The sequence below is a fragment of the Simochromis diagramma genome, unplaced genomic scaffold (genome assembly GCF_900408965.1).
Source record: "Simochromis diagramma unplaced genomic scaffold, fSimDia1.1 OVJJ01000302.1, whole genome shotgun sequence".
NCBI classification, from domain to species: Eukaryota; Metazoa; Chordata; class Actinopteri; order Cichliformes; family Cichlidae; genus Simochromis; species Simochromis diagramma.
This window is the reverse complement of record NW_024386792.1, coordinates 5,452,291-5,474,704: the sequence shown is the minus strand read 5'-3', so window position 1 is coordinate 5,474,704 and position 22,414 is coordinate 5,452,291. Positions and strand designations below refer to the sequence as shown.

General features: G+C 43.1%; 1 protein-coding gene across 9 annotated transcripts in view; it reads right to left on the bottom strand.

The window, feature by feature from the left end:
* Positions 1-22,414, bottom strand: part of bnc2 (basonuclin 2) — a 171,041-nt gene that overhangs the window by 10,658 nt on the left and 137,969 nt on the right. For all 9 annotated transcript variants that reach the window (XM_040023993.1, XM_040023986.1, XM_040023987.1 and 6 more), the window contains one exon: positions 885-3,283. In XM_040023993.1, the coding sequence (XP_039879927.1) occupies positions 885-3,283 (2,399 nt within the window). The remainder of the gene's footprint in view (positions 1-884; positions 3,284-22,414) is intronic.

The window sequence follows — 22,414 nt, the reverse complement described above, 5'->3', positions numbered from 1 at the left end:
AAAATGCTGGAGTTTTTTTAGAGTTGGAATTATATTTTAAGGGTCATTTTATACTTTATTTTGAATGAGTGCATAACTTGCCCAAGTGAATATAGTTGATTAGTTCACTGGCCAATTTTCAGTCACCAGAAATATGAATTCATGGACCGCTGATATTTATGTATAATGAAAATGATTTCAACCTGTATATAAAAGCCACTCGTTAAATTTAAAAGTTGTGGCAAAAAAGATTTCTATGTCTTTTCCTGGGAGCTGTTCCTTAACCAGGACACTAGTGACGTTATGTACCTCCACCTGTCAGTGTTTCTACTGCATACATGCACAGTTCATGTGTGCCACTGATATGTGCTAACAAGCCCAGGTGAGTAAAGCTAGCCTCACCTTTTAATGCGCTAATAAATGCAGTGGTTTGACAAACCGCTGTCTGTTAATGTATGCACCTTCATCTCCCGGTGACAAGGTGAGGTAGTGAGGGCAGGTAAACAACACACTGAAGCTGGAAGCTTGATAGGTAGTGTGTGTTTAAATGTCTGTGTATGTGTTCCTGCTTTTCTAAACTTTGACTTGACACTGAGCAGATGTTCCCGAATCCATTTTAGTTTCAAGTTAGCGAACAGATGTTAAGTGGAGGCCAACAAGGATAATGTCATATAGTACTGAAATACTGCATTTCACTCTTATGTTAACACGAAATGAAAATAAATATCTCTCACAACAACTGAACTACATTTTAAAGCAATGTCTTTTTAATTAATACGGTTTGATCCTTATAAAACAAAACCTTAGACCTACTGTAGGTAATTATTAGATGATAAGAATCCAACCTACCTGTGATTGCCAATGTTAAAAAATATATAGTAACTTTTCAAAGTTGTGCCACTAACCTGTCTCTGCTCCGCCGGGAAGGGAAAGCAGCATTGCAGCCAGCCACAGTGCACACATGCATCTCTTTGAGGTGCACGTTCTTGTAGTGAAGTTTCATGCTATAGGAGCTCTTGAAGCTCTTCTTACAGACATAGCAGATCTTGGGGTCAGGACTTGAACATGGATCTCCCTCTGGTGATCGAGAAGAAAGGAATTTGGGTGGGCTGGAACCATAGCCCATCGAAGTGATGAAGCTCTCGTGAAGCGCAGCCATGCTTGCAGCAGTGGCAGCAGCCGCTGCCATGCCCCCATTATAGAAGCCATACTGGCCCATGCAGAACATGTCATAAGTTGGATCGTTGAGTTCTTCTTTGATCTTGATGGGAGGGTGATGAGGGGAGGGTGAGGAGTTGCCCTTTCCTTCCATTTCCTTTCTCAAATGAGCTTCCTCGCTACCCTCATCATCTTGTTCCTTTTCCAGTCTCCTTCCACCCCTGCTGTGCTTTTGCTGATCCTCCACATCCATCAGCTCATCACGGTAAAACATCTTTGAATCCGAGTTTTCAGACTCATTCTCAAAGTCTCTCTCGTGGTCCTGATCCTCAGAGGTAAAGCTGTCCATGCAGCGTAGATCAGCAGCTCCACCTCTGCTGTCACTACCATTTCCTTCGTGGCATTCATCTTCGCTTTGTCTCATCATTCCTCTCAGAGCTAAACCAGGGCTCATCTCATCCTGGGAAGGGGATTGCTGCCCGCTTCCACCACTGTGGTTCCCATTTCCACTAGCGCTGTTGTTGTTGCTATTACAATTTCCGTTAATTTTGACATTGTTGTGAAGAAGAGATGACTGGTGATGGTGGTGATTATGGTGCATGTTATCGTCGTCATCATCGTCTTTGTCGTCATATTCATCTGCCACATCGATGACTTCTTTCTCAATCTTTACTGGCATGCTTGATTTACGAGGTTTCTTTTTGGGCGTGGGGTCACTGCTGCCATTGGTGAGGTCGTGATTGGCACTAGGTGTTGGTAAACGGTGGGACATGGGTCCTGCATCTGACACATGAACATTATTATGAGAGGCCACAGCTGCAGCAGCCAGGATCTGCTGTTGCTGGTCCATCAGGGTAGTGCTGTTGGTAGTGGTGGGCATGATGGGGCTGGTGGGCAGTGACACTGGAGGACTAACAAGGTCTGCAGGGGACAGTAGTGTTCGGTAGAATGGGGGCACTGGTTGAACTGGCTGCACTGATTTCAAGGAGGGGAACACCAGTGGACTTTGCAGAGGCGAGTGAAGCATAGGGTCTACAGGTGGAGTGGTGAAGCCCAGTGGTGGCCTTCCAGGGCTAGTGAGTGTGAAACCACCGTTCTTGGTGCTCGAGATGACAGGTGTGCCAGTGGTAGAATTGGCACGGATGAGGTCCTTGTCACGGTTATTGCGCAGCATGGGCATGTGCAACCGTGGATTGGGATTTGCACTGTGACGATTGCGGCTGCGTAGTGAGCTGAACACCATATTGCAGCCCTCGATGGTGCAACGGTGTTTAATCTTCAAGTGTACAGCATTATAATGTATCTTAAGTGTGCCTTTATCATAAAAGGTTTTTCCACAAGAGTTGCAGACAACGCGACCCTTGCGTGAGGTGGCTCCCATGCGGCGCATGCGATGCATCTTGGAGGAAAAGGAAGGATGGGTGATTGTTTTTGACTGCTCGTCCTTTATGAAATGGTGGTGGACCGGGTGGTCACTCAAGCTGTTAGGTTGCTGAGGTTGATTTTGGGACTGCTGTTGGCCCTGTGGCTGTTGCTGCTGAAGCTGTGTCTGCTGTTGCTGCTGTTGAGCCTGCTGGGTGGAAGGGGTTGGTGAGATGGGAGATGCCCGGTTGTTGGGCTCTGTCTTGGGTTCGGCGTTGTTGTTAATGGCTCCCAGCGCTCCACGACTAGGACTTGGACCTGTGCGGAATGGTGATAGGGACACTTCTGACTCGCTGGTTTCCACTTGTTCTCCTTGGTTTGGCAGGCTGGGCTCCCGGAGCCGCAGACCAGATTGCTCCAGTGGGAGGCCATTGGGGGGCAAGCCAAGCATGGGGGCAGAGACTGGGTTGATGTACTGGAAGGGCAACAGGAAGGCTAAGCTGTTGGGGATATTTTCAAAATGGTGGATGCTGGATGGGCTACTATTTTCCAGATGTGTAAGGAGCCCTGGGCTACGGGTCCTGTTGTTACTTTCAATGAATGTCCTTATCCCGGAGTCTGTCTTGGAAGAAGGAACTGTAACTGCCTGACCTTCCTTCTCCTGAATGGCCATCAGCTCCACAATGGACTTGGTCTCACCAAAGCGCAGGAACTGCTGGAGGGTGATGATCTCTTCTTCTCTGGACATGATGGTCCAGCGGTCCAGCACCTTGCCTGCAGCATCCTAGATGCCCCAGAAGAGACAAGAGAGAAGACAAAAATACTTTATTGATCGTGAATAATCAGTGTGGTCAAAGGAGAAGACAGAGCAAGGGTTAGTTTGTGAGAGCGAGCATTTCTGCTCATGAAATTCAGAGGCCCCTGGAGCGACAAGTAACTAACAGAGCTTTGTTGAAAATCTCCCTCCTCCACTGTCCCTCTTTTCCATATACTCTTCACATATTCATTTTTAAGAAGAAATCTTTCCTGAAAATCTGCCCATTAATCACACCGTGATGAGAGTAACAAGTTCAATAACGTTGTAAGCAAACAAATCAAAAGCACTGAGGTGGGTCTTTTTAGCAAGTCTCTGTGACTCAAAGCATTGGAGGCATATTAATCTGAGAGAAAGAACTGAACTCTTGCAGGGACTCCCTCTGTACACAAACTACACCTAGGGATGTTTACAAAACTGTGGGAGCCAGAAAGAAAAAAAAAAAGAAAAGAAGAAATAATAGAATAATTAATGCAACTCACTACCATGCTGTAGTTCACATGCAATTTTCTTAGTGCTTTCTCTATCTCCAAGGCAATGAAATGCTTAAGGGAAGACACTATGCATTTAAGGAATGGGTTTGGATGCTCAAATAAAAGAGATAAAAACTCGTGTTTCTTCAAGGTGCTTGATGATGCCTTGATAGCGGCATTGAGATCGTGTTCCTATCATTGGGCAGTGTAGTTATTTATCATGTGTTTATGCCAGCCGTTTTAAATGTTGTGCAACCTACGGAACTATAAATGGAAATCTGATCAATATTTCAATGAGATTGGAGGAATACACAGCTTCTTTTACTTAAAATACTGAAGGTGAAATCCTGTGTAATAAATATCCATGTTGTTGTCAGTCTTTAACCAATTATTCATTTGACAATATCTCCCAATGAAAATAGCAAAAGTGTAAAATAACAATATTTAACAATAGATAAATTATTACATCCCATGTCATTTCCAGTTCTTGTGTTTTTAGAGGTCTGGGAATGATGAGAAACATGTTTCCATCCTAGGATACCAGAACCGCTCCAGTGGGAAATGGGCTTTACTCCAACTAGAGCACTTTGCTTGGCTAGTGTCTTTTGGAGATGTGCTATTAATGGCTGAACATTAATAAGAAACTCAGACTCGTTGCAAGTGTGCACACTGTCACATGTCAAAAGACGGTGAAGGACTTTGGAAGAAGAATCTTGTCAAATCTTGAAAATGAAAGTACGACCCTGTACTTTTGTCCTCTTCTGTGAACCGTTATGTCTTTCTGGTTTGAAGCACTAATGACAGCGTTCGTCACTTATGCCTCCTCTGCTGTTGTTCTAAAATGTGATATTTGTGTGAACAAGATGGAAATAGTCAGGTTGAAAGAAAGAGAAAGTGTAAATACTGCAGTTCACACACTGGTTCCTGAGGGACCAGACGCAAGTGACATCAAGGGAGCAACACAAGTGATGACAATTAGTCACACTGAAATGGTAACATTTCTTTAGAGCTCCTAGCTGCTGGCATCTATAAAAGATAAATGGCAACTCTAGTGAGTAAAAAGCTGTAAAAACCAACATCACAAAGCACAAAGGGCCTGTAAGGAGAAAACAGAAGATAAATGTTTAAAGAGAGACAGCTAAAGAGAGAGAGAGAGAGCACGGGAGAGAGACAGAGGAAGAAGAGCAGAAGCGCAGAGAAAATAAAAGTGTGAGTGGTTTCATATCATGCCCTCAGATATACTGTAGAAATAGATTCTTCTGAGACGAAACATCAATAGTCACTGGGGTATTTGTTGTTAAATATACATTAAAAAACACTTTACACTTTCATTCTGTGTGCGCTCTGGAGTTTTAGCCTGGAGGTATGACTTTAAATTCTAGCCTGGACACTATTATTTCGTACTGCATGGCCATCTGGGCATTAGTACTTCCATCTGATTTAATTGAAACAAAAAAATGAAAGCAAATTAGAAAGTGAATCTTTAAATAGTTACACAACCAGGATGTTTCTTAAGTAATTGTAGTTCTAAGAAGTGCTGTGGTGTATTCATATTTCCTAGTGGCAAAAACTATATATGTTTGTTATATGTTGAAACACATCAAGGTAACCTACAGTTACACCTCTGATTGCAGGCAGGAAATATTTTAAATGCAGTTTTAATGTTGCATTAGTTTGAATGTTGCCTGTTTTGTGAGCAGTAAACAGCAAAAGAATATTTGCATTTTATGGATTACAGCCAGGCAATGTTTAATGAAATTAAATTAAAATGAAAATATCAGTTTCCTATTTTCTCCACTTTGATGTTCAATTCATGATTAAAATAAGATTCATGAGAATGATAAGTTAATAACAAGGAGGTAATTCTAATGGAAATCTGATTAATAAATGCCAGGAAACAGTCTGAAGCTGTTAGCAATATCATTAAATAAAGCTGCTAAAATTTACAGGTTCATAAGCCTCAGTGGGTTACGATTTTCTGACCATCTCAATCATTGATTGAGTAAAACAGAACTTAGACATGGATTTAAGTCTCTGCTAGTCCAACCATGTGCATTCACTTCCCCACAAACAAAAGCCAAACACAATGACACAGGCCAAACTGCAACCCATTAGGGCCAGCCAGCTGTCAGAACAGGTCAGCAGTTCTGCTATGCACTGGACCCTGTCTGAGTGGAGGCTATCCAGGCCTTCCTCGTTCACTGGTCAATTGACTTTTGGAGGCCAGTCAACATGCGTTTGGGCTGGGTCAGCCTTGGTGCAGCGTCAACACAAATCCACAACTGGGATAAATCTGATGAGAAAAAGATGCAAGAGGACACACTTGACTGAAGTTCATTTCATGTACGTGCAGCTATGTATCTTTAAGCCAAAAAAAAAAAAACATTCAACAAAAGTTTTGTGTGTGTGTGTTTTAAAAAGCCACTGCAGATTGTAACTGGTGAAAAAACATATTTTGCAAATATCACAGCAAAAAAATCCATTTGAACCAAAAATTTAACAATGACAATCAATGATTTTAATAAAAACAGATTTCCTATATTAAAACGAGCATCTAATGTGTGTGGACGCACATTTGCAGACAACCACAGTCCCCTGTATTCCTCACTGCCGTAAGTGTCACAACTCCACTCCCCTGCATTAGCCCTCTGATGCTGTGAGAGAAACAAATATGCCATTAGAAGCACTTTTACAAGTAGGCACTCATCTTCCAATTAGCTTAATGTGGCCCTCTTCCCCCTATATTTTCCAGTCGTGCCCCACCTCTTCTTGTACACTCCCTCCAGTAAAATCTCATTAATCCACCCCTCCCCCATCTCCCCTAGTGCTATGACATATTAGTCTGTCATTATCCATCCCAGAGTCCTTTAAACAATGCAGCTAAACCTCTGTTTGCCAGGTTAATGACTATTAGCCAATAATTACAGCAGAGAGACGATGGGGTACCCACTTTATCTGGTGGACAGCTTCTGCTGTTAGTTTATTTTATCTGCCTCCCTCCACGTCTCTCAGAATTAATCTGGCAACTGCTGTATTTATTCATCTCTGCACTGCCGCAACGCATTCTTAATTCACCGCCGCCTCTATTACCGTGGTGGTGCTGGATGTTGTGTAGTGGGTGTGTAGTTGGGCATCTACCTTGCAGATTGCTGACAATGAGGATGAGCAAATGATGGCCTTGTCATGGGCCAGTACCAGTGTCAGTTAAAACAAATCAGGCAATTATGCAATTAGAAGTTTATGTGCTGGGCTGTATTAAAAGCTGGGGTGAGCAGCATTGTTATAGTGGATGGTGTGCATTAGGGATTAACAGCTTAACATGTATATGCTTTTCACTAATCATCACCTATCATACTCACTGACCGAGTCTCTTCAGAAAGCAGTAGAGCGAGAGAGAAAGAGAGAGAGCCAGGCTTTGGGGAAAAAGGGGGAATGTTACAAATACACAGTGTTACACTTATACTTTTGTATACAGTAGAGACGGAGAAGGGATTCAGGTCGACTGCTTGATTGGTTTACTGACATATTGTTACTGTAATGATGAAAAAAATTCATTATTTTTGACAGTCAGAAGAAAATACCCTTTTTTGTACTATCTGTGAAGAAGGTGTAGATAAAACTTCAAGCATTTTTTCAGTTTTGGGAAACTTAATGGAGACAGCTTGGTGTAACACACTTGATGTTTATCCCACATTTAATGACTGTTTAGTGTAATCGCTACCTTAATTTGGCTGAAAAGGGATTGTATAATTTGTTAACAGCGTGCAGATCACGGTGCAAAAAATATCCTGTTTGGGAATTGTTGAATTTATTGCTCTAGAGATGAGGCTGGATTCATAATATTACTAGCTCTTGGGCAGAGTGGATACACAGTGTAGTGGTTTACGCATTTCCCAAGCAAGCAAAAGCTCCCTGGTTTGATCCCGGGAGGAGACATAAATCCATTTACTGCTGCATCAGGAAAGGTGCAAATCAGCAGCGACCCATTGTGGCTCCTTTACTCCCTACTGAGTAAAGGAGCTGCAGAAAGTAAGCTACTAGTTTTTGGGCAGGGATCACCACTTAATATCACATAAAGAGGGGCAGGAGCTCATTGGTCAACTCGACAGACCGTTATTCTGATCTAAAAAGGTTAAAATGAGTTCATGTGCTGCAAATAATTGGTAATTATATTTAGTATCCATAGGCTAATAAGCAGGTAGAATATAATACCACCATCTGCTATCTAGAGATAATGTGATGATTTTTCTGTCCCTGTTTGCAACTGATTCATCAAAGATCAGATAATTGGGTTAACTAAAGCACTATAGTGTGTACTAACTTAAATGGGAGGATGCCTACCCTCGTATAGCCCACTCTTTAATGTAGAGTCTGTGCATAAAGATGGCTACACTCGTTCACAAAAATATCTGTACTGATCATAAGAGCATTTGCTTGTATTAGTCAGGATCAATTTTCACAATGGCAAACCAAACCATGGGAACCACATTTATTCACCAATCACCTTACAGTGAATGCAATCTCCATTTAACCTCGGGGGAATCCCCATTGATCTCCAGTCCTGCTTTCAGATCCAGTTCTTTTTAAAAAAAAAAAAAAAAAACCCTGCTCTATTCCTGTGTCCGCCACTTCAATGGAGGTTAAGCAGAAGTTCCTTGTGATCTGAGAAGGTCTTGAACCTTCATGCTTCCTTTTCCATATTCTCTTTCTCTCCCCACCCTGTATTGGGCTGTATGAATAATGCAGCATATCTAGTGGCAAGCAGTGCCATGGGTGATGGGTTCACGCAAAGCCCACTGCCTGGAGCCATCACATCAGAGGGCAAGAGCTCCCAAGACACAGGACGCTTCCCCATTGGCTTCCCAATGGTAGGTCAGAGGTCATGTGTGAACAACCAGCTCTACTTCTTCCCCTGTGATGAACCACAGGGAAATCAGTAACAGTAGCTACGTCCAGACGTGGGTGGAGGACATTTCAAAGAATCTTAGAGGTGGAAATTTGAACTCTGTGATCTTGGTAATTTCCTCATTTATGATCTGCAGATCAGAAGAATTTATTTTGACCACGTGTATGCGCCCTATATGCTTGATGTTTTCAATGCTGCAGAAGCTTGAGTTGCATCTTATATGGTGAAAGTTAGTGAATGCACTACTATATATTTATTAATATAAGTAGACACACAGCAGTATTCTGGTGGAGCAATCAGAAATCAGTGCATGCTTATTGCAGGGACAGGCATTTCACAAAGAAGAGTAATATATGTATGTAATGTGTATGACAGCTTATAGTACTTCAGACTGCAAAATGTAAACAGCATCCATTCATGTGACTGGAATTTCACAAACAGCTTTACTGGGATACTTTAGAAATGGCTAAATAAAAATAATTTTCATAAGTACCAGCTTAGTTTGGAATAAAATACTGGATCCAAAGATCTGATTAAAAGAATGTTAGATTTTACTAGGCTTGAACTTACATTACTGATTAGAACTTGGAACATATCTGTTCAAGTTTTATGCCTGCTTTATCATATAATTAACAACCGTGCAAAGGGCATTGCCTTGGTCAATATAATTCTCATCACTGGCCGAGAGCGCTGTTTGCCGGGCTCTGGTGTGAGTAAATATGAAGAGGCCACGGGGCTTATTTAGCTATACCAGACACACTGATCAAGCAGCAGGCCACAAGATACCCTTCCTTCACCTCTCAACCTGATTTAACTCAGGCTTTGGTTAAAAATTCATGATTGCGTGTTGGTTGTTGCTAAGGGCACACTAATCGACTGGAGTAAGATTTATAGTGTTGCGGATGACGAGGATGGAGGGGAGGGGAACGTGGGGGGGGGGGTTATTATAGAATACTTTACCACAGACAGTGAGTCACAACCTGGCACATACAATGTTCCAGGTGGCTTTCAGTAAACAGTTTCCATTTCGCTCTCCGCCGACTTGTCTTTTTTCATTATCTGTTTTTGAAAACAAATCCGTCATTTTAGGTCTCCTAACCTCTGACTCATCTAACTCTCCTGACATCCACCACCACCATTGTGCTTGTTAAAAGCCGGCACTCAGTGTCTTTAAAAAAATGGAAAGGACAGTCCTTTGGCCACAGCCCAGCAGAGGTGCAGATGGGGCAGCACATGGAAGCCATTTCAGGCCCCGGTGCACTGCAGAGCAATGTCGGCTGTTCTCTAAGTTCAGAACCTCTGAAGAACCGCCTCGCAGCACTTACATGTGAGCAGCATTTGGGACTGGGCTGATGTATTGATTCCCTGTCTCTTTGCACAAAGTGCACAATAACACACGCAAAAAACACTGGCTTACTTCACCCAGCTGTGCTAAGGAACCGTAGCTGTGGTCAATGCGTAAAACTCAGCAGACCCAGCACTGAGCTAGAGGGGACGCCTCAGAGAAGAAGGGTGGAGTGATAGAGGCAGCGAGGGGATGCCTGATGGTTCACATTAATTGAGGATGATTCGTGTGATCTCCTGGGTCGGGCTACAGCAGCCAGGTCTGTCGTGGGCCTGGGAGACAGATGTGGGGGCCTCTGCGCTCCCTCCAGGGCCAATGGAGAGCAGTGAGGCGGCTGAGAAATGCTCTGTCTGTCCAGTGTGTGTGTATTGGTCGAAATGCTTTCATTTCAGTCTTATATCACATCTCCTTTGTCTTGATTACTATTTTGGCAGGAAGCAGGCATATAGAAGGTGTATTAACATATGCTCACAATTTGCTCTTTGGCTACATGCTTATATTATTGCACTGTGTCTTGATGTATAAATCTTTTCTTCTTTTGTGTAACACACGTTATCACATTCTATCGCTACTGTAGGTTAGTAAACACACTTAAACTCAAGTAAAGCTTAAACCTAAAGGGTCTGCAGCTAATACAATCAATATATGATAACTTGTCCACATAGGTATATGACCTACGTCCCAAAATGTCAGCAAAAGTCTCAACAACATAATCAACACATCACTTCCACGTTAGCATGTAAAAGGAAGCAGAGAACAGATAATGGATTGCAGGTAAACTTCCCAAGTCATTTTGTTTTGGTCTAGCTGGAAACAGATAGAGGTGTCTGTAACGTGCAGACACACTGCATTAGAAGAGCTTTTCAGCTTTCTCCTGTGCTTCTGCTGTGGAGCATGCAGGAGGAAAGAGAATAAGCTAATGGACTCTTTATTTAATGTGATCAGAGCCATTATTGACATGCTGCCAGGAAGATGCAAGACCATTAACTCGAGCCTATCTCTCTCCGGTACCTTCCCCTCCACCCCACTCCTTTCCCTGACAGTATTTCACTGCCAGACTGAATCACATATGGAGCAAGGGCCACTAGGGGGTCTGAGTGCCCCAAAGGAATCTGTGTCTGTCATATTAACTAAGAATCTATGATACAGGCTGTTTGGAACTGGCAACAAAATGTTGCTCGGGACTCTGTAATTATAAATCACTTATAACGCCAGTATATTATGCTGGCCTTCAAAAAATAAAGGAGGAACACATATCAGTAACTGCTGGATAAGGGCTTGGATTTTTTCGTATTTTTCAGTGCGTTTTTATGTTTTGGTTGGCTTCGCAGCTGACCATGCAAATTCGAAATCCTGGGGTTTAAATCAACTGTTATTACTCTCTCCGATACTGTCACATTCTTTCTGTTTGTTTTTACTTTGAACTGTCTAATAAAGCAGACGGGCCAACAGTTAATCTTTGAAAGGACGGTTTATAAAAAAATAAAGAAGAAGAAGAAGAAAGTGGAGGGCCTTCTGCAGGGTATTCCTGTATAAATCTGTATTTGAAGTCTTTTGCGGTGTCACAGTTTTTCAAGACTGAAAATATATTTTTAATTGTTTTTACGTGTGTATAGTTGAGGGGTGAGTGGGAGAACAGTGACTGCATCAACGCACAAATTAAAAATGAAAACCATTTAGAAATGTATTTTGTAAACTGAAGAAAAAAGGCTGAAAGTAGTTGTGGTATGCTGATTTGTTTGGTTGTCAGTTAAACTGAATAATCATGTGAGCGAAACAGACATTTTTAAACTGCGCTTTGTTATTAGAGTGAGATGACATGAGACGTCAAAGGCAAGTATCTGAGAGTGGAAAACACTAGTAGCACTTCCGTAATTATGACGGACGTCTGTAAGTATGTTTAGAATATTGTTTTTGCGAGTGAAATAGCGCCCTGACAAAGTAAAATGCTCCCCACTTGCAAACGGCGCGGTCTTCCTCTTTTAAACTCCTTCACTAGAATTGTTGCCTGGCATGTAACTTGGCTCATTCATCTTGGACGTGAATGGTGCCAGTGTGGCTGCAGTGTAATTTACACTACCCCAACCTATGTGCCAGAGCACATCTATCCCTGTGGCCCAGGGGCTCACAAAGCCAGGAGGTTTTTTGTGCGTGTGTATGATTGTGTATGTCTGCGTCTGCGATTATGTGGGTACAACAGGAAGTGGTGCTCAGGTCTCACGGGGAATGGTTCCAGGTCCCTGGGCCTGTCTACTGTCATAAGTTCCAGAATGGTGATTACTTACTGCAAAAATAAACACCATTACCATCTGCTGCTGCCTCTTTGTACTGTAACTTATACACCAAGAAAAGCTCTAGACCATCAAAACATACAAAATGGAGAACAATAACAGAAAAAGAGAATCAAATATGCGCTCTAAAATTTCAACGCACTTCTTTTCTTTTCTTTCTCTTTTTTTTAAATTCTCCATACATGTTTGTGGATATATGCCGTGTCACACCTCAAGCGAATAACTTTCATTTCTAGTGCTCGGGATGAAGCTAAACAGTTAAAAGATGTGACAGCTTACATATAGCAAAGTGCGAAAGTTTATCATGAAGCATGGAGAGAACGGGTGGATGATTGGGAGGGGGCATTCAGGACTCAAAGCCAGCAGATGTTTGATCCATCCACAGCACATCTGGTCCTCAACACACTCAATCCATTTCACTCAACTTCTCCTTTTTAGATTTTCATTGTTCCTCATGGTTCACTAAACTCTGCATTTCCCCTTGCGGCCCACAAATATTCATTCACCATCATTCATACTGACCACTTAGAGTAATTTAGATTTTCACATTATTTGTATTCTTAGGATTTGACCTTTTTTGCCTTCTAATCAAACATATTTTATACTTAGCTGCAAGTTTGGGCTCTTTTTAAAATGGTTTATACCCTAAACCCTGTACTCTAAACCCAGTGGCACTGTTCAGGGGAAATGGAAGCTGTCATTCTCAGGGGGGTCATACAGTGCTTAACGGAGTCGTTGTTTCTTTCATTGTTGAAAACAGAGACGGGTGTTTACCGCGTAAGTCTCTGAATTCTACAGTGCAACGTGATGAGAGGACTGTCAACTCCCCGTAACTCTCCATGCAACTTCCTTTAATAAATGTCAACTCTGTGACCCAGCAAATCCCTGGCAGGCCGGGTGGGCCAGACAATGTCTGCACGTGGCCCCGGTGACATGAGGGAAGTGGAGCAAACCACTGTTTTGTTTGTTCAGAGAGGGGATGTAGGACCACCTGGAGGCTCAGCTCCAGGATCGCCAGACCAAAAAATAATAATAATAATAATGATAACCTGTGACATTTAGAAATGGGATATGATAGCATATCAGAAAATTAAATAGTTATCTAAAATTTAAGTGCAAATTGAATGTGTTTGTGCTGTGTTGATAACGGCGTAAGCTTCTCTTGATTTAAGTGTAATCCAATCTTCCTGTGTTTGGGTCTGCCCTGGTCTGGTAGTGCTGTGCAGTGCAATGCTATTGATCTCTTTAGCCTTGCGGTCCACAGGGTTCCTGTCAGTAAACGCAATGAGCCAGAGCACCTTCCATTCCCCATCCCTCTCTCTTTCCCGTGTAGCACTACAAGCTAAACAGCCATCACTGAAACTCAATACAGGCAGACCGTGCCCTAGTCGTCAGCTAGCAGCAGTGCCCTACAACATCCCGTGAGGCTTCGGCTAAGTCGATTTAGTGTCAGCCTAGCATCTCACCTCGTAGACCTGTGCCAACCTAATATGTCGCGCTAATATGTCTCTCCATATGAATTACAAGGCTGTGAGAGGAACCCAGATGCAATAAGTATGGATTAACTAATGTCCAGGTTCTGTCTGCGTCTTGTTGGGATGGAGCAGGGGGGGGGGGGGGAGCTGACGATAGTAATAGCATCTAACTGGGTGTCTGGCTGTGGCTTGGAGGTGAGATGGGGGCATGCAGGCTTCTGGGATTTCTAAGGAGCTCTGGGAAATAAACTTTCCTCCCTACAGCAGAAGAAAGGGGGAAAGGGCGAGGGAGGCAACATCGAGAAAGTGATTAGTGCAGAATAAGAGAGATGGAAAGAGTGCGAGGGGCCGTTAATGCTTTTTTTCTGGCTATTGATCAACCTGGAGGGCTAGAGGTTTTTGGGTTAGAGGTCTTGGAGCGCTTACCTTGTCTGCTGTGTGTCTGCGTGTTAATGTGTGAACCCATTGATTTGTATTGTGCTCGCATAGTTGCCCTGTGTGTAGGCCAAAGCGGCTGACAGGGGAAGAGTGGGATGGGAGCAGAGCTTAGAAAGGCGAAGAAAACAAAAAGGTGGGCGAAGAGGTGAGTGTGTGGTCAAATGGGGGCGTAATTAGAAACCACGTTACCATTAAACTCTATATATTGATCAGAGATTATTCACATATTATCTTCCCCTCAGCCAATGTGCCTCAGTGTTTAATAATTTATGTTGCATATAAATCTGTACCTGTTTATACTGTATGTACCTATTTGGCTGAGTCCAAAACACCTTTCTGCATCCAATTTTCCCTCCTATATAGCAAACTAGTGATTATAAACACATGTTTGATTGTTAATAGTGCTGGGAATTGTCTGATCCTTATGCTACTTTCAGAGAGAGACACAATTTCCTGTTTACGCAACATTGTGATTATTAAATAAAATGATTGGAACCTGGTTTTGGAATAAATGTGTTACACTCCATGATAAATGCTTGTTTTCTAGCCCCATATTTTGGCAGACTACAACGAAATAGAAACTGAGGCCTTCTTTTTTGTTTGTTTGTTCGGCTGAAATGGCTACAATATGACACTTTGAAAAAAACAAAAGAAAGTTGGGGGTTTTTCCTCTTTCTTTTTTTTCCACTTCCACTTGCTTGCACAAAATGTGTCGCATCACTAGTTGTAAACACTCTCTTCTCACACATGCGGCAGACAAAAAGCATATGTTGTGTTTTCCTTGTAAGCAAACTCACATTATACACACATGCACTCACAGAGGCCATACTTGCCATTGGCAATCCCTGCAGGCAGATGTGGAGTGTGTGCCAGCGGCCTGCTGAGTGAATGGGCAAGTGTGCCTCAGTGCTGGGCACTATACGCTGAGCTGCTTTGATGTGTGTGTGTGTGTGTGTGTGTGTGTGTGTGTGTGTGTGTGTGTGTGTGTGTGTGTGTGTGTGTAAGGGGGAGGTCAGTGAAACAGCAGAGGGACTGTGTAATCCTCTGACATGCCTGTGGAAAAATACAAGGATCCCTCTGACAGTGGCTGAACTAAAGGCTCAGAGGACCAGTTAGTGTGTCTACAAGTTCATGTGCATAGGATTCACTGCAGGCCGTTTCTGCGATACAGAAACACAAACACGCGGGTCATGCGCTAGCACACATCTACACACAATTAAGATTCACCGTAGGGTTCAGACTTGGTCTTTGTAGTGAGGTTTCTGGCTTGGTGACACTAATTCTTTAAGGGCTATGTCACTTTTAAAGACTGTGGTGTAGCCATGTAAGGTGCAGTCTTCGACTAATATGGCGTTGTTGTAAGCCCTCATCCTCGTGTGGGAACGCAGAGCATTAACGCGAAACAGCATGGTTTTGCCGCAGGAATGCAGGAGGACAGACGACATGTTTTGGCTCCGTCCTCTGTGCTTTGCTTTACACAATTGGAGCTTACGTTTCCTTTAGTCTGAAGGGATGTTGAATTCTACATGGTGATGGGAAGCAGGTCTGTTGATCATTAGATTTTGGCAGAAACCGGCTGCCATATGCGAATAAGGTCGCACTACAAAACAATGTGTGTATGTGTCTGTGTACGCGTGTGTGTAAATGTCTTCATCACTGCAGCATGTAGCTGACAAAAAAAGGGGGGCAGATAAAAGGACATTAAGCTTATGAATTAGCCACAGGTCTAATGTGAGCTCTGTGAAACAATAAGCAACACAACAATAGTAGACATTTCATCTTCTTATTGTCTAATCGCCCATCTGACTGCCTGTGCATTTCCCCTCTTAACCCTTGATATACTCGCTAATGGCCCTCACAATGGAATTATTTACTACCCAAGGCGGGTGGGGGGGCAAATGGGTCAAAGTGTGTTTGTGTGTGTGTGTGCAAGAGCGCACACTTGTGCCCCTTGTAGTCAAGAGTGAATGAAAGGGAATGATGGAATCATTGAAGCACGCAGGGACTGAGAGAAGAGGAGGACTGAAGGAGGAGTACTGAGTGCTGCCTGCTAAAGTGAAAAATCATGCCATGGTGCAGAGGGGCCTGTTTTTGTCCACTGGGAGAAGTGACTACATCTATGCTGGCACTCAAGTGCTCTTATATACCCTCCCTTTTACCCGGCCGCTCCACGCACTCCCCCGCGCCTCTCTCGGTCCATACCGGCCACTCTTTTATTCCTTCCCCAGTTGTCCCCAGCTCCAGTCCAGGTACAAATGGCTATTTGCTGTACAACTCCCAAAACATGTTTGTGTCAGCTCATGCTTGTCCCTAACAGCATGTAAAACAAAAGAAGAAAATAGGCCCTTTCGTTATTCATAAATTGCTCCCTAGGACACAAAAGGACTCCTAAATGGAGATGTCAAAGTGCTATTAGAAACGTCTGCGCCGGAGGATGCCGCACTGCCGCTCTGTCAATAGGCTTTAATTCGCCAAGGAGCTGGGAACAGTCATTGTGTGAGCCTTTGTCTGTGTGTGTGTGTGAAGTGATTCCCCCAGCCATCAGATAATCTGCATCCTACTGAGTATCTCACCACCACAGGTCAATCCTCATTAAAACATGCAGGAATTACGTTAATTATATGTTTTCCGAGTGCGTTTAATTTGCAGATCTTATTTGAGTTAGTCATCAAAAACTGTTGTTAAATTGTTTGTACTGTAGCAATGGCCTTTGTAATGAGAGCGACTGACAGGGTGAAAATGATCAATTCACAGTTTCATATCCCTTTCATCCCTAATTGTGTCATGTTGAGACAAGCGCAGCTAAATCAAGAAGTGAGCACTCCAGAGATGAAGGCTGTCTGTGTAAAAAGAGAAAAAAGGGGGATCAACAGTGCTGCTAACCGTCACCTGCTGGGGTTAACCCTGCGGTTGCCAACACTTTCAGAACATACATGAAACAATAGCAGACGAGCCTTTGATTCTCACACCTACACTTTACAGCAGCCTTTCTGTCAGCTGCGCAAAACTGTGCGCTCGCGTTTGTACAGGGGCGCATGCATCGTAGACATATTTCCCCCTCTAATTAGCACAAGGGAGTCCTGGGGGCAATCAGACTGGAGGTTAATGAGAGGGGTGAGAGAGAGAGAGCGGAAGAGAGAAGGTAGGGGTGGCAAGTAACTCATGTCATGCTGCACGGGTGCTACAGTATAACTCAGCCTTCTTATCAAGCTGTCACCCTGAGGGGGCATCATCCTCTTGGCACCCGCACTGACGTTCAGGCCTGTGACATTTCACGTGCGTGCGCACGGGAGCGACTGCGAGAGAGGTCGCGTGTCTGCGCCCAGGTGATGCTTCTGCCCATTTTTTTCTTTCTCTGGAAGGCCAAGATGTGACAGCATGTTTCCCAAAGCAAAACAGAGCTGCACGGTCGTCTTGGCATCTGTCTGTTCTCAATTGGTGTGTGTCGTTGTTAGTGAATGAAAATCACAACCTACCAGATGCTGAGGCTGAACATTTTCCAGGCAGACTTCGCTCTGGCTCGCACCATGAGGCAGTGTTACCAGGAAGACGGCTGCTCACAGAAAGATTTTCGTGGATTTTTATATTTGAAAATATAAAATTATTTTCAGTTAATAAAATGTTCATTTGAAATCTGTAACTGTCAAACTGTGGAGTACTTGGCTAACTGCAGCTTTGCGGTCCTCCTCAAACTCCTGCAACACATTGTGTAGTATTAGAACACTTTTATGTTAGTGTTTTGTTTGTGTCTGTTATTTTGTGACCAGGATATTTTTTATTTTAGTAAGACAAATGTTCAGACCTGTGCTTTTACGTTGTAAAGGTCTATAAAAACTAAGGAGTTTTATTTTGAAATGACTTTTTTTGTAGTGTAATGCATGGTTATTCTCTCAGGAAGGGAAGAATAAAATGTTGGCCAAATCAAATCTTTAATTTGGTGAATCACAACAACATGACTGGTCTTTGTCTTGAGGCTCTTGTTTAACTCACTCCCCCTCTTCCCCCCCAAAATTCTTAATTTGACAAATTACTACAAATTTGTAAGTTGTGTTTCTTCTTTTAGTATATCTGTTTCAGTGTAATGTCCTCCTCCCGTGTTCTAGTCTTCTAATTGTTACTGCGTGTTTAGTTGGCCTTAGCGGAAAGGGGATGCTGGCTGTCACTCCAAACATGATGCGATGTGGAGGAGGGACAGAGAAAAGGTCTTGCATTATTGAAGAAGAGTGCTGCCATTAGCGACATTTATACAGTAGAATGACACAATCAAACATTAGCACAGATGTATGCACACGTGCTGGTTCACAGATGCATACACACACTCAGAGTGTGGGCCACATTAAACAATTTCCAGAAGGAAATGACAGGAATTGTAGTTAAAGCTGATCAGATTTTTTTAAAGCACATTTTTTCTGACATTTTCAGGTTCCCATGGCGACTTTGTTTTCATATTGTTTTATTACAGCTTTTCACACTCTGATCATCTCAAAAAGACATAAGAGTGACACTGATCAGATGATTGCTTCAGATGTGCCTTTGTCTGTCATGACTTCATGTCACGCTGGGAATACAGGTAATTTTCCCCCCACGGCTATGCACAGAGCCCAGCCCCCCTTTACCCTTTTGGTGTGTTTTTGTCTCTCACCGGTTAACAATAACACTCAGGGCGTGCACAGATGTAAAAAGGTAACAGCTACGCTAAGAGAAGAAAAGATGGGTGGAAAAAGATAGAAGATGAGAGAAAAGAAAGCAGACGGGTAACGCTGCTCACAGGCATCACTTGTCAATTTACAGCCGTTGCTCCCTGAACCGCACTATATAAATTTCCAGTGTGACATCCGTTTCTACTGCTTCCAAGCCGACTCGGGCTCCGTCCCACTAGATCTCCTCCCCAGACACATACTTGGAAAACTTAAGTGCAGACATTGTGCCAGATGTAGTCTGCCTTTTCTTTTATTTATTATTTTTTTCAGGTTTTGAAATGTTTGACTTTTATTTTATTTTATTTTTTTGCTGCATTGGAATCACTGTAGGGGGATGTGAATGGATGGGGTAATGTCTCAGAGGAGTGCTTCTTTAGTGCATTTGATGTGGCTGCTGCCATGCAAAGATCACATATGTACACACACATGCACACAGACTGACTCACATCCATGCATAAAGGCACACAGATGAGAGTTTATGACAGTAAATCATGGGTGTGATGTGTGTGCGAGTGGGCTATGGATGAAGAGAGGGGCCAAAGAGCGCCAGGGGAAGCTGTGTATTCAACAGATAGAGAGACAGAGAAAGAGGAGACAGAGAGGAGCTTGGCACTGCTCATCTTTGACTGATGGTAGTTCTTCAGGGTTGAGACATGCCCTCCCTTTAATCTCTCTATCCTAAGACATAAAAATGGAAGAAAAGGCAAGAGAGAGGAGGGTGGCTGAGGGGACCAAAGCCGAAACCTTCGCTGGGTCTTGTGCCAGATTGATTTTTAGGCTACTTTATATCTCTTTGATTTTAAGGCAGACAGTAACACTCACCTACCTGCTAACACGCACACAGCGGATAGAGGGGAAAAAGAAAGAAAGAAAGAAATGATGAGCTGTGACTCACACTGGACGTGACTTTAGTCTTGACTGGTTTAGTGTGAGCACATGGATGCTTTCTGGAGCACTGACGAGTATATCTAACCCCTAGCAAGTCGATATATAAAATGTCACCCATATCAAACCAACTTTAATGTTCCCCTTTCTTTCAGTCTCTAACTCATCTGAAACAAGGTGCCGGCGTCATGGCCAAGAAAGGAATCTGCAAAGAAAACACAGCTTTTGTAGGAGTATGCGCTGAGGTGCTTGCAATAATACAAGATTGTGTTCTAACTGCAACACCTGTTTCAACTTAAAACATGCAGGCCAGTAGCAAGATTAGCAAAACATGACCATAAAGGGAGAAGGTGGCTGGGCTGACGCTCTGATAACAGCAAAAAAAAAAAAAAAAGGGACTATGTGCTGCATTTATTTCAAAGAGCTGAAGCAACTGATGTGGTCATAATACCGAGGAATTCATTCCACTGCTGCACAAGGGTGAGCTTCTGACGCTCAGCCAGAAACGGTGCCTGGAACTGTCTATTTTTAGCTCTCAAATCATACTGTGTTGGAAAAAAAGGCCATTAATATGCTTTTTTCATATCCCATAAGATATCCTTGATACAAACATTTAAGTCTCGGAGGTCCTCAACCTTTACAGCAGTCTGCATAACAAATAGACAAAAGAGATTTTGCCTAACTCAAAAAGCAAACCAGACATTTCCTACCCTGTAACAGCTAAAACTGTAAAGTTAAAGCTATGGGAATTTCAGTGACATGCTCAGTGTTTAAGCTTAGGAATCCTGCAAATCAGTGGAATCTTGAGATATGCCTTTCCTGAGGGACACTGGGTGTGCAGCTCACAGTACTAAGGAGACTTGATCTAGGACTGATCCCTGGAACTTTACCACAGTAATTAGGTTTGTCAGCTTGGCAAAGTAGTAAAAACGCTTTGTACTGTGTCACCTCAACGGGCTGGATTTTTGTCAGGGATCAAGATGTAGAAAGCACACCCCATACCTAAGTAGGCCTTGCTGCTAGACAAAGGTGTGATTCAATCACTAATGCGAGGCACTGTTGCTGACAAAGTCATTGTCAAATTGTCAGATCCCTTTGGCACATTTTTCACCGTCTTGCTGTGATTATATTGTCGGCTGGTGGCAAAGATCTTGACAGCAACTCAAAGAGAAGATTAACACCTCCGTCTACCACTGTCTCCCATCACAAAGTTAGCAGTGGTTAGTGCTGCAGCACTGGCGAATGGCGGTGGGACACAAAACTGAGCTGCTCTACTCTGCAACTGGCCGTACATAAACACAAACATAACTGCACACACATGCACACAGCCACGCGACTGTGGTCTCCCAGTAATAGCTTTGTGCCTCTTGGGGCCTTGCACCGAGCGTTCCTGCTCTTATCTTTGTTTATGTAAAGGGCAGATCATCATGTCCAAGTGTGTGTGAGTGCCCGTGCACAAAGTCTTGCAACATGCTTGTTTAAAGTGCACATTTAAGTAAGAATGTAAGTGTGTGTGTATGTGTACTGGGGGAAGGTGATAAGGCAGTGCCTGGCACCAAAGCACCACCTGGCACTGAGCCTTGGATCTTGAAGATGAGAGAGTAATATTGGTGGGTTTGAGAGTGCACACACTCACACACACACACTCACACAGAGCAAAAGATTAGGCAGAAAAACACAGAGGAGCGCAAACCACAAGAACTCACTGGTGCCTACGCCTGAATAATGTTTTTGGGTTTTTTTGGGTGATCTGGCATGCGTGTGTCTGTGCTCACTGAGGTCAGTCACCTGTAGCAGTCTATTGATCCTCCCCCTTCTCAGAGCCCAGTTGTCTTTGTTGATTACAACCTTTACCTTCCAATGTGCACACTTTCAAGCCAGAGTTGTGGGAGCCAGTACCTTAGATGTGCATCTTTAACCAAAATATATATGTGTTTGTATATATATGTATATATATATATACATATATATATATATATATATATGTATATATATATATACATATATATATATATATTTTTTTTTTTTTTTTTTTTTTTTTTTTTTAAATCCGGAACTAGAAAAGACTTAGCAATGCCACTGGTGAGCTGTGAGGGCCAGGAACTGATGTATCATCGTGATTAAAACCAGTATTTTTGGTGACCCTGTATCATATCCTGTCTGTGTCTGCAGCACTCAGCCCACAGAGAGCAGTGTGCCAGTGACAGCACAGCTCACTTGGTGGTCCCAGCACTCAGCCACTTACCCATTTAATAAGACAGACTTTAAGAGGACTGAGCCAAGCATATTCACAGTGCTGCAAGAGATTTTAATTTTTTTCCCTCACTTTTTACAAGAGTAGTTTTGTAGGCAGCCCAGGGGCTGGCATTCACCAAGGCTGCGTGTGTGTGTGTGTCTCTCGCTCTCTGTTAGGTATACATTTATTAGCCATTTATTACTATTATTAGTCGCCTTTTCTCTCTCTCTCACTCGCCTTCACCTTAGTGAAATTCTAATAAACAATCAGGGTAGCACCATGCTGAGATGCTTTGTAATGGGCTCCTAATTAGGGACTCCAAACACAGAGAGCAGCTGCTTCACGCCTCGTT